We start from the raw sequence: 13,313 nt of genomic DNA, 5'->3' as shown, positions 1-13,313 counted from the left end.
TGTATTTGCCACTTGAATTTATTTCTTTTCCCCAGTAACGTGGCTGGCAAAAAGAACAGAGTCCTGACATAGTCCCACAACTATGCTCCTGTAGTTCAAAAACTTCGCTCCGTACACATAAACGTTTAACACATAACTATCTCGTTCATTACGACTGGATCTTCTTATGAACGATTCTTCAGCATCGACCTGTCTACTCTTTTACGACGATTTCGATTTAAAATCGATACGACACAACTTAAACTCATCGTAAAAATTTTTTTTCCGTTTTTAGACCGTTAATTTTTTGTTTAAAAATTAAAACAACAACAACAACAAAAAAAACGGAATTTATTATAAAATGAACAGAACATGGAGAACATTATTTTAAATTTTAATTAATTAAAAATTAAGCAAAATTTCGACGTTTTTCCATTATAATTTTTGAAATTATTAAACTACAAAAATCATTTTTATGTCATTTTAAAATTTAAAAAAATTTATATTTTTGCAATAATAATAATTTAATATTCGTTGATTAAAAAAAAAATTTTTTTTATAGTTCAGCAACGGATTGTAAAACCCTCCGCGTTTTTGCGCATGCGTTAGGATGGGTTTAATTCTTCAAAATAGGGGTGAAAGGAAAGATGAAATTAGGAGATGTTTACATTTACTAGTATCTAATAGACGAAACCCAAGGTCAAAGGGAATACCGGAAATGCACTCATTGTTCCACGTTTCACCCCTTAATGAGATGGAGTCGTCTCAAAATCCGTTGTCGAACTATACCCACTTTCCATTAACAGATTATATTGTTGTCCCAAAATTCACACCGTTTTCATTGTTTTCACCAAATATTGAAAAGCGTGATTTTTTATTGCTAAAAGCTAAAGAAGAAGGATTTTTTTTAAAAAAAAATATCTGTGTGATTCACAAGATTAATTAAAAAGTAAAGTTTAACTCAGAGAAATTTAGAAGACCTATGAATTGTACATTTATATTTTGAAAAGCGCTTTGATGTGATGAAACTAGTCTCCATTAGAAAAGTTCATATACACAATGAAGAGAACATATATAAGACAATTAACATAATATCGCTTTAATGTCTAGAATATGAAGGAATTATGAACATTAAATTAAATCCAAATGATTTTATTCCAATTAAATGTAATCAATATCTCTGACGACCCAACTGGCCACCAAAGGCGGCTGGTATTAAACAAAACAATCAATATAATTTCTATTACTTAGCATTTAAAGAATACAAAAACATAGCATTTCTTTACAAGAATATTTGAAGAATAAGAGAGGAAACAGGTATGGAATTGTGCAAAATAGCAGATACAGAATCTTACAGATTGTAGCACTGAGTTTCACCAACAATGCTTGCCCCTACATTTCAAAAAAAAAAATAAATAATAATAATAATAATTCAAATACATTGCAAAATATATGAAAAACAACTTTCATTGAAAGGCAATGACAAAAATAATTATATTAAAAAAGAACCGAAATATTATTAATCAGTATTTGAATAATGAAGAGAAAAATAAGTATTTTGTTAGACACTTCAACTTAGAAAAAAAAAGACGAGGTAGAAAATATGACCTTGAACTGCCTACAGAAAATACACAGACTATAATAGTAATATATGATCTGAATATTATTATTTTAGGCCATTTCAATAGATGCTTCAAAAAAGACTATTCAACAGGCAGCCATGGCTTGAGACAATATTTGAATGGATTAAAACACAGAAATTAAAACCTTCATAATTTACTCAGTTTTAATAGAGAGAAAAAATTGCTTGTTTACTTAAAATATTAGTGCATTGAGAATATTTGACTAATATGTGTAATAGAACTTGGGAAATGCATAAAAAATGAAATTTCTTAATGTTTACAAAAGTATATTTATTGAATCAAACAATGTAAAGTATGGTTTTTATGCCAATTAAAACTTTTCCAATTGGGCATATGCATTTATTTTAATGATTTAGAAATTGGTTATTAGACCACTAGAGTAGACATTAAAATATACAAGTACTAAATCTCTCCTCAACATAGCTTGACATTTTATTTTAATTCCTAAAACATGGCTACAAAAAACTCAAAATAAATTTTTAAAATGAAGATTGTGATATAGAAAAGTACATTTCATCATATTTATTTAAAAAGAACAGAAAATAGTTATTGATTTACAGTAGTCAATTCTTTCTATAACAGAAAGAAATCTAGTCATCCCTCCCCTATCTTATGTTACTACAATAGGATATGGAAATAGAAATGAAACTATCTACAGGATGATTACAATTTTCAACAGATTATATCTTTTAAGGTGTTAAACTCAAAAGTTTTCAGGATCACAAAAAAGAAAAATATTTGTTACAATATCTGCACTATCTATAGGAAGAATAGAATGCTGTTTTGATTTCTTTTTTTTTTTTTTCTCCATATCATTAATTCGATATACTTGTGTAAAAATATAAACGAGTGGCCTTTTTCTAATTAATTGCTCATCCAGTCTTACCACTCCAGTGTTGTAAATTCCCCTTTGTTTTGGGAAGAGGAGGGTAAACACTTAAGTTTAGCAAGAAACAAATAATGCATATGATTTGAGAAATATTTCAATCCTTTTATATCTTATTATATCTCTTTCATATATGACAAATGCTTGGAACAAAAAAAAAAAAAAAAAAGTTGAACATTATAAAATGTTGAATTTTGCCAAGCATAAACACTAAGATGAAAATAAGTATGATTAACTGAACAATAAAATGCATAAATGTATACAAAAAAATTCTTCAGATATTAAAAATATTGAAAATTACATCATAAAAGAAAATTAATCGATTGCAAGAATGATAAGATTCACTTCTGAAAATGCCGAAGTCAGCATCTCCATGGAAATATGCAATGTCTGTTCTTTGAAGAAATTAGAAGTTTAATTTCTTCAAGATTTTTTTCATAACAGTGATATAAGAAAATGAAATAAATTTGTATAGAAATTTTTATTTCAATGTTCAATTTGCAAGAATATGTACATTTGATAAAGCAGTATGAAAATGCAAATTCAGCTGAACATTTTATTTTTGATTTTGGCAATTCATTTTTATATATGAAAGTTGCATAATATATATATATACATATCATATAAAAATAATTATTGTAATTAATATGTAAAACTGAGATATTTAATGACAGAATTTTGCTTAGTAATACTTAAATTTAAATATCTTTCTAAATTAAATACACACAATTTATACAGTCAGGGACCAATTACCATCTGATGGATTCTAAATTATTATTATGAAATGAAAATATGTGAACAAAAATGGAGCGATTTAAATCCATTACACATCAGACTATACATAATAAAAAAGATTAAGCCTGAAGAAAATGTAACATTAGATTCTTTTTCTTGAACTATTTTTGAAAACAATTATATCAAAAATCTCTTTTGGAATTGGTTCTCGAATGTATAACTGTATCATCAAATTTAAATCACATTCTTTATTGATTTTTAAGGACAGAAACTAAAATTTGCAGCTAGCAACCTAAGGTCAAGAAATAATACTACAATTAGATTCATAAGAACAAATAATTGGGTTTGAACTGAAGGGCCCTATTAATCCATCTGCATGACATCTTATCCAAGCATAGTACATTTTCTTTGCAGACTTAATAGGAAAAACAAACTTAGTAGTCTTCATTAAAAAGGCTTGGACGTCATCTCTTTCAATGTCCTGAAGCCATACTTCATATTCTAACTGTAAAACATCTAAAAATCTAAGGTTCCAAGGTTGTTCCCACATTAAAGTTAAAGTTTCATCAGAAATATTACAGCATCCACTAGAAATTTCACCTGGGTAAAGATGGTAAGTCCTTTGATGTTTATCTGAAATCACATAATTATCTTTGTCCTTAATAATAGTTTGAAGCAATATACTAAAAGAATCTATATCAACCACAGTATCTTGGTAGATGCGATACAACCACACTGGGTTATCACAGCATAAAAATGGCATTACAAGTGAGCTCTGTATTTTTCTTTGCTCTTCAGAAGGCAAATGTAAGATTCCTCCCCATTCAGGAGGATATTCTGGATGAGGGAAAGAATTTGACTTAAAATCATTTTTCCAAGCTTTATAAAAGAGTTTCAATTCAGGAAATTCACATAAAGTCTTGTATGGGGTGCTGATATCAGGATGAATGCCATAGGGAAACAGCTCAATGACAATTGAATATGGTTCCAAGAAGAGAGAAAGTATCAGTAGTGAACCATGCATGGCTATCACCAAGCAACTTTTTAAAATTTCCTGAATCACTTCCAAAACAGAAGATCCATCAAGTGAAAGAACATGGGTGTTATATCCAGAAATGCTTGAAATGGCATTAATAACTTTATCTTCATTTAGAATCTTTCGGTTATATTTACGAACTAAAAGAGAAGCCTGTTTTTCTTCTGAGGGGAATATTAATGAAAATTGTTTAATAAAATAATTTCGAAAATGAATAATTATTGGACCAACATGTGGCTTTTGTAAAGGCCCCTGAGGCTCTCTAAAGCCATATTGGTACCATACTGATGCCTTATTAAGTCCAACATAGGCATTTTCAAAACAATGGAGGTGATTTTTAGATAAAAAATGGACATACAGGGGTTTAGAATTCAGAAAGTTTTCATATAAATTAGCATATATACCTGGTGGCTTGGAATCTGATATGATGATGAAAGTGTTAGAATTATTTAAAAGAGAAAGCTCATCTAGAGTCACAAAAATTGGTAAGAGATCATCATGAAACACATGCATTAGATTATCAGGATTGAAGCGTTTAAACATTAAACCATGCCCCTGATGAAAAGTAATATTAAACTCTTTAGATGAAAAATCAGGAAGTTCAATATAATTGAAATACTGTGTGTTGTGATCTGAGACTGAGGAGAAGTCAGTAAGAGCTGGTGAAAATCTATCGATTGGTACACCAGTTTTCATTGATATTGAATTTTGAAAAAAGACAAATAACTGGGATTTAGGATCAAAACACAAATTCTTGAATCGGCATAATCTATCTGTATGATTGTTACCACGACAGAACACTGAAGAATAAAATGATGTTGAATTATTAATATCTGTAAAATACTTATATTTGAAATCTAAATTCAATGAAAAGGATCTCCACTGAAAATTCCATTTACCATTAGTAGGCAACTTAAATATAAAAACTAAAATAACAGCAAAGAATGTTGGACATAATAACTGATAGAAAAGGTTCATGCTTTCGATTGTCTTTCTTACAAACAACACCAAGTTGAAGCAAAAATTTACTAGTTTATGCTGCTTGAAAACCAAGGGCTTGCCAGTGATTCACAATTAAAAAAATTAGTTGAAGTAAAATTTTATTGACTTATCCTGTAGCAAATTAGTTTTATTAATAAGTTTTTGTGAGAAATGTGCTCTTTAATGGCTTGAAAAACAATCCTTTCAGTTTAATAATAACTGAAGTCAAATATTTCGAATCAAATGTATAAACATTCATGCAGTAACGAGTCCGCTATAACGTATCAGATGGTAATGAATGCATAGAATCCAATATTCATAATTTTCAATATCTTATTCATCAGGATGAGGAAGTTTTATTTTCCACAACCATAATTGTAATGTTATATTATAGTTGCCATAAAAATTTTCTAAATCTCACTATTTCCATCGGACCGATAAATCAACGATGTATTTTGTTTCAAGGAATGGCAATGACTGATGGAAACTAAAGGAATCAAAACCTAGCAAATTTCGCAAGCGCCCAGGTTGAATCAATGTTAATTCGAAATTTCGTGACATGAATTTTTGTCCAGTTTTAAACTGTTACTTGAAAGCTCCCATTGGAATCTTAAACATATCGTATTGTGGAAAAGGTGTTCATTCTATTGAAATTTCTCAAAATCTGGGTATCGCAGCGCTAACTTTTGAAGGTGCTTCGCAGAAGTGAGTATTTTTGTCTTTATATATAATGCCATAATGGAATATAGTTTTTATGATTTTTATATATAAAAAATTTTGGTGAAAAAGCAGATAGTTTTATTAAATGTTTTAATAATATCTTCTATATGAAATTGGAAATGCTGCACATCAACATAGATTTTTAAGAAGTGGAGCCTTCCTAGGAATTTGTTCTACTTTGGAACTGCTGGATATAAATAGAAAGTAATATCGCGTTTAAAGGTTTTATTGTATGATATGTTTAATTTTAGGGAAAAGTAAATGATCATCAAACATATGAAACAGTAAATTGATCTCTGGCACAAAAATGCAGCAAGGTTAAACATCATTCTGTACTAAAATGTTTAAAAATGAAGAATTGTTTCTTCATAAATAGAGACGAATTAGAAGACTATAATCTATATTTGTACTTGTGTGTATTTGGATTATTACTTCTATAAAGGATCATCAAATGTACTTTTTCATAAATTTACTTGTATGCTAATTATGTTTCAACATATTGCTTTTGATATAATTTCATAATTTAGTTATACTATTAAAACTAGTATATGGTATTTATGACAGTGAATTTATTGAATATTTTATTCATGTCAAATAATTTTAAATTGACTTTTTATGTAATAATTTTTATTATATAAATTTATATAATATTTTATATAATTTTTTTAATGTTTTCTTATTTTGAAATTCTTTATAATGTGTTATTAAAGGAAATATTTTGATAATTTCAAGAAAGATAATTATAATTTTCACCTTCTTGCTATTTATTAGTTTAAATATTAGCTTTAAGCCATTTTGTCTCTTGAAAAAAATGTAAAATTTAAAAAAGGATTTTGTGTAGCAAGAATAAACATCGGCTTATAAATTAATCAAACTTTGTAGTATCGTGAATTGGATTTTTTTTTTTAATCATTTAGCTCATTTTGTAAAAGTTTGATATTATTGTGTATTATATTTTCATACATTAAACTTTCTTATGACATATATGGCATAATACTCTACAAATTTATAAAAATTTATTGTAAAGGTGCAGTAAATAATTATAACCATACTATTAATAATTATATGCAAACAATTTTTAAATAATATTAACATCAATTTTTTTTTATCAAAGGGAATAAAATTTTATCAAAACATTTGAATTAAAGATAAAAAGCACCACAAAAGTGTTGTAATCATAATTTTGTATTAAATAACTTTTTGTAAAGTATTATTAATTGTAGATAAATAGAGAAGACCAGGTGAAGCAATTATTAGTATTTTAAGAACATATTGCTACATTGAATGCTTTTTGAAACCATTATTGTATAAGAAGAATATTATTAAATTGGATGCTTCTGTACTACAGTAAGCATATTTATAAAAATTGTAATCATTTTAATTTTGAAAGCTTTATAGAAATACTTGACAGAAATTATAAGGACAATTTTTAAATGTTTTGGCAAACAGCCTTGCTCTTTTCATCAGTGCTTGGGAGCATTATCAGCATAATAGCTTTGATACATAATTACCTCACATTTATCATTTATGTGAAGAAAGTAAATGCAGGTGGTTGAATTCAAAGTAAATTAAAAAATGCTTGAATTAGAATTTAATTTCAGCTGTGGGGCGTAAATACTTTTATTCAGATTATTGAAACATAATACATAAGTATCAAAGGTGATACAGTTGGGTGATTCAAAATTAAATAACTATGAATTATATTTTTAGAAAATGAACTTATTATATTTGGAATTGGGTGCCAAGGCAACTGCAAATAATCTAAAAAAGAAATCAATACTAAAAATATTTTACAACATTAAATAATAGTAAGGTTGAACAATAATTTTCTATAATTTCAAGTTTTTGTCGAAATTATCACCCCCTCCCTGTTAAACTACTTTTTTTTAAATGATTGAAGTTCTTGCTTTCATAATTTTCTGTATTCTGAGAATATAGGTCATGATACACTTAAGCATGGATTTTTGTAACTTTTGCATATAGATTAGAAATATCTTAGAAGCTTGATAGCCAATCTTTTAAAAAAAAATCAAAACATAATCTCCTAATGAAATAATATTCAATAAATTTCTACTCACTTTTACCTGCAATATCCCTTTTATTTTATGAAATTTGTGTTGTGATTGATGCAAGTTAAGGTATTTTATTTGTCAAATGTTCATATCCTTTGCAAAAAAAAAAAAAAAAAAAAAAAAGAAAGAAAAGAAAAGAAAAAAGAAAATGTTAAGGTTTAAGCACATAGTACAAGATTTTTGCTAATCTCTTCAAAATTGCATCAAACTTTAAACTCGTGGAACATCCTCTTGGTACAGTTGATTGTATTATCACATGTGGCAAAGTATTGCTAAAAGAAATTTCAAGTTTGATGTCTATAACAAAGATAGTTGTAGACACAGTACAAATGACATCTAGGAAGACAAATATTTCGGAATGAATGAAAGATTGAAAAAAAAAAAGAAAAAAAAATTAGTTTAATAAAAACTAACATCGTAATCTTTTTTTTTTGTGGGGGTGGGGTAAAATATTTCATACAAGATCTTTCATTCGATTAGAGGAAAAAATTTAAGAGGTGATATATCATTTAGACAAAAAAGGATATTTCAATTTTATTTTATTGATTAGAAGCAATAAATATAAATAATTCATGAATATTTTAAACATGAGTTAAAAAGAATAAAGATATTAATACTGATACTAAACTTTATTGCAAGGGAGAACAGTGATGTTTAAAAATAGGTGAAATGCAAATATTTTTCATAATACTTCTGAAGTTAAGCCTTAACCATAAATATTTTAAAAATAATCAAATTTCATTTAAAGTATACAATGAAATCTTTCTAACATGAAAAATGCAATATCTTCATTCTTTAATTTTAAACAATGAAAAAAATTAGATAAAAACAAAACACAGTATGAGCTTTATTAAAACAATGAATAGTAGAAACAATAAGGAATCTCATTTTTGCCTAAAACAGTGAAAAATATTATATTTAAAGTTCTTTTCTTAAAATTAAAGGGAAGAAGATACTAGAGTAGAAGACAAGCAGTCAAAATTAGGAAGATAATTGTAATTATAAATCAGCATAATTTGATTGGTAATTTTCTGAATTTTAAGATGGTGTAAAAATTATTTTCATGACTTAATGTTTTATAATTACTTTTTAACAAAATAAATTTGGCTTTAAAAATTTGCTGAATATTAAATTCTAATCAAATATTTTTTTTTCTCAAATTTCTCTGTTTTATATTACTGTCCTAAATTTTCTGCCATTCCATTTTTGTATTTTTGCTAATTTTGGTGGTTAATATTTATAATCTCCTTGTAGAGTGCCAACAAATAGTGCTATATATATTGCACAACTTATTAGAAATATTGAAAATGAAAGAGAAAAGAAATGTACAAATAATATATCTTTAGTGTATATGATCTTGTTAATTAAACAACATTAATTTCATAATTTAATAAAAATCCTGTTAATAGATTGCACTATATAGTAATTTGCAGAGTAGGAAATTATAATACCATACAAAAGATTTTTGTTTTAAAAAAGAAATATCCTTGATTGTTTAAACTAGTAGTGGTGTCTATAAAATGAGAATTTATCATTTTCTGATCCTTCTGCTGGTTTATTTTTAAATTCTTACTCGTATATGAATATATTTAATATTTGATTGATATAAATTGTGACTTATCTGTGGTCAAATATTTGATTTAGATTGACATTTTGTTCTTAATGTTTGTGATGAATATTAAATTTCCACATGAAATATATAATAAACATTTGAAACAAACAGTTTCTTTTCTTTTTTTTTCTTTTTTTTTCTTTTTTTTTTTCTTTTTTAGTTTCATTTTTTTTATATTTATATATTTTACAATGAAGTTTGAGACTAAGTTATAGTCTACTTCTTGGAAATGTGATATTATTAAAGCTCATAGGCTTTCATTTATTTACTTGGTAGAAAAAAATATTTTATTTTAGAACAAGTAGAGTAGTAGGATTTGTGTTAAAAATTTGATTTGCATGTTTTTCTGATTATTTTATCGAAAATTAAAATTTCATCAGTATTAAACTTCTTACAGAACAGGCATCAAATGAATTACTTCATTGAATTAATTTTGTAATTAATCTATGAAAGGAAAATAACAAATAGATAACAATTGAACAAAAAAATATATTAAATAAACAATATAGACGAATAAAAATAATAAAATGGCATAAATATAATTTTTACTAGGATTAAATCACTTATAAAAATGACTAAAATGTCCTACTTTTCTCTTTGTTTAGATATTTTATTTCTACCCAATAAACTCAATAAGAAGTGTTGCGAAGATTTTATTTGGAAGCTGTATTCTATATAAGAGAAGATAGCAACAGCTTGGAAAATTATGGCTGAAGGTACATCAAGTAATTTAAATGATATTGTTCATCAATCCCCTTCAAATGAAAATGAAAATGAAAATGAAGATATATTCCAAGATTCAGCTACAAACAATTATTATATTCCTGAAGGCACTGTGTGCTGGTTTTTCCTTCAAGATAATTGTAAATATGGTGATAAATGCTGGTTCAAGCATGATGAACAAGTTAGGATTAACTTTCAATCTACTCAGTGTGATGAAGATGCGCAACCAAGAAAGTCTAATGAGAATCTAGAATCTTGCTCATCTGAAATCGATAATATGCAAAAGAAGTGCAAATCTAAAAACTGCAACTTCCACTGTAAGAATCCCTTTCCAAATGCGGAGCTAGAAGCAAGTTCATGTGGGAACATTCCACCAGATTGGGTAAATGCACCTGAATTTATTCCCAAAACTACAGTTTCATATGCAGATTCTTTGAAATGCAATATGAATTATGCGAGTGAATCTCAAAGGAGGCGATTTGGAGAACTTTGTACTCATTTTATGATGGGCAAGTGTCCTTTTGTGCAGTGCCCTTTTATTCACGGAGATATTTGTGAATTGTGCAATATAGCTTGTTTAAATCCGTATGATAAAGCACAGCGAGAAACACATATTGAATATTGTTCAAAAGAAATAGAAAAGGATATGGAGTTATCATTTGCTATTCAACGTAGTATAAATAAAACTTGTGGTATTTGTATGGATGTTATAATGGAAAAGGAGCCTGTGTCAGAACGCCGCTTTGGAATACTTGAAAATTGCTATCATATCTTTTGTGTTAGCTGTATTCGAAAATGGAGACAAGTAAAAAATTTTGATGGTACACAGTTAGATAGTGATATAAATCCAAAAGTGACCCGTAGTTGCCCTGAATGCCGAGTTCCATCCGATTTTGTCACTCCAAGTCTTTTTTGGGTTGACACTGAAGATGAAAAGAGGAAATTAATCACAGATTATAAAGGAGCATTGAGTAAAAAACCTTGTAAGTATTTTAAAAAAGGTGAAGGCACCTGCCCTTTTGGTGGAGCCTGTTTTTACCTTCATGCCAAACCTGATGGTACTGTTGTAAAGTTACCACCACCCAGAAGGCGACGAAGACAAAATCAAGATGGTGAAATAGATATAATGGATGAAATTTTCTTGTGGAGTTTCATGGAAGCAAGAGATGAAGTTTATGATGACTTGAATGATGAGGTATATGTCGTTTCTGATGATGTCGTTGAATCCTCAGAATAATGGTTGTGCAATCCCTGTGAAATGCAACAATTTTTACAAATTCATATTTCTGCTTATTAGTAGATTCATTTTTTAGAAAAGAAATTAAACAATTCATTTGTCATGTTTAGAGTGCTTATTTTAGTAAGGTACTTATCTACTTAAAGGCCATGAAATTTAATTATATTTAGCAAGAAATAACTGCATTTAACATTTGTTTCAGTGGCCGAAATTTTGCTTTATTTTCAAAATAAGTTTGACAATTTTTCAGGTAGTCAACAAAATATGACAATTTAGAAAAAAATGTTGAAAATCGTTGGAGTTGAGTCTTGCTACACATGTACATAAACTTAAATGTCTAACTTTTAAGATGCATATTCAAATAACTGTTTACAATGTGCATCTATATCTAAACCTTTGTTGTGGCAAATATGGCTGGATTGAAACTTTTGAAATAATTTAATTCTTACATATGCATCTTATCTCCTTCATCATGACTTAGTGTATATGTGTACATAAACCCATCTTTCTCCTAGGCATGTTCTGGGTGTTTTAGCCATTGTTGTTTCATTTATATAATTTTTATTCATATATGCATTAATGGTTAAGTTTCATATGGCCATTTGTTAAGACTGTCGTGCATTTTACGTAATGTGAATTGCTTTATGTGAAATGATGAAAAACATGCAATATATGTATTTAATATTTAAATAATTATACAAATGCTAGTCTTACTTCACTACGCATGTAGATGTTATTGTTCATTTCCAAGAAGCAGGAATTATTTGACTGAAGATTTCTTATTTAGATATTGTTTCAAATTTTGGCATAATTATATGGAAGTTAAGCATTTTAATTTTTTAAAGCAAAAATAGACCTGTAGTTATGTCTTGCCAGTTTATGTCTTTCATTAGCACCTCATTATATACATTGCATCCAAATTGAATCTGCTAGATTGATTTTGGGTTATTAAACGTTAAAATATAGAAAAAACAATTTATTCTGCTTGCCATCTTGAAATTGATGTATTAACTTTAATGAATGTGTTTTTATTAGATTTTCATTCATTTGACTGAAAATTATTATTAATATTTTAATGTAATGTATCAACTTATTTTGAGCTTTAATTTTTTTAAAAAATCTACTTATTATGAAATAGATTGCTCAAATCTGACTTATATGTTCTGCATCTACTAAATGTCTACTTAAGCACTGTTTCATCATTATTCAAATGTTATTATTTACTATGACAAAATAATTTTAAGTTTTCAATGCTTTTAGGTGGCAAATTTGTGATATTTTAAAAACTATTTTTATCCTTTTTTTGGGAAAGCAGATCAAGAGTTGAACATGAAATTAAAGTTCTGAGTAAATTATGTAAAACCTGAATGATTATGTTTGCATGAAAAGATTGGGATTACATGTTATTTTTTTTAATCATGTATACCCTATTGCTGTCATCTGGTAACCAATGCTATGATTTGAACAATAAACAAACTTTATTATAATAATCTTATTTGATGTGATTAATATTAGACACTTTCATTGCTTTTCTCTCAAGAATATATAAACAGACTTAAAAGTGATGTTTTAAGGAAGAAATTATATTGGTTCTGCTGTCAGTGGTAATTCATGTTAACTGTATGTGGAAAGTGTATCATTTCTCATAGACAATCTTGAATATAACATAACATATTTCTCAACATGAAG

At 27.3% G+C, this 13,313-nt stretch overlaps 2 protein-coding genes across 2 annotated transcripts; one reads left to right on the top strand and one right to left on the bottom strand.

Annotated features, from left to right (window-relative positions):
* Nucleotides 1-2,409: 2,409 nt before the first annotated feature.
* LOC129972133 (protein O-linked-mannose beta-1,4-N-acetylglucosaminyltransferase 2-like) lies at nt 2,410-5,522 on the bottom strand. Its single transcript, XM_056086142.1, has one exon. It carries the CDS (start codon nt 5,255-5,257, stop codon nt 3,542-3,544), a length of 1,716 nt encoding a protein of 571 aa, XP_055942117.1. The 5' UTR covers nt 5,258-5,522; the 3' UTR covers nt 2,410-3,541.
* A 306-nt stretch (nt 5,523-5,828) lies between these two features.
* Nucleotides 5,829-13,091, top strand: LOC129972653 (probable E3 ubiquitin-protein ligase makorin-1). The gene is made up of 2 exons (XM_056086866.1): nt 5,829-5,965; nt 10,270-13,091. Exon 2 carries the CDS (start codon nt 10,371-10,373, stop codon nt 11,622-11,624), a length of 1,254 nt encoding a protein of 417 aa, XP_055942841.1. The 5' UTR covers nt 5,829-5,965; nt 10,270-10,370; the 3' UTR covers nt 11,625-13,091.
* Nucleotides 13,092-13,313: the final 222 nt, after the last annotated feature.

This window comes from Argiope bruennichi, chromosome 6 (assembly GCF_947563725.1).
Source record: "Argiope bruennichi chromosome 6, qqArgBrue1.1, whole genome shotgun sequence".
Classification (NCBI taxonomy): domain Eukaryota; kingdom Metazoa; phylum Arthropoda; class Arachnida; order Araneae; family Araneidae; genus Argiope; species Argiope bruennichi.
Note: the sequence above shows the minus strand (reverse complement) of the source record. Positions and strands in the feature narration are given on the sequence as shown.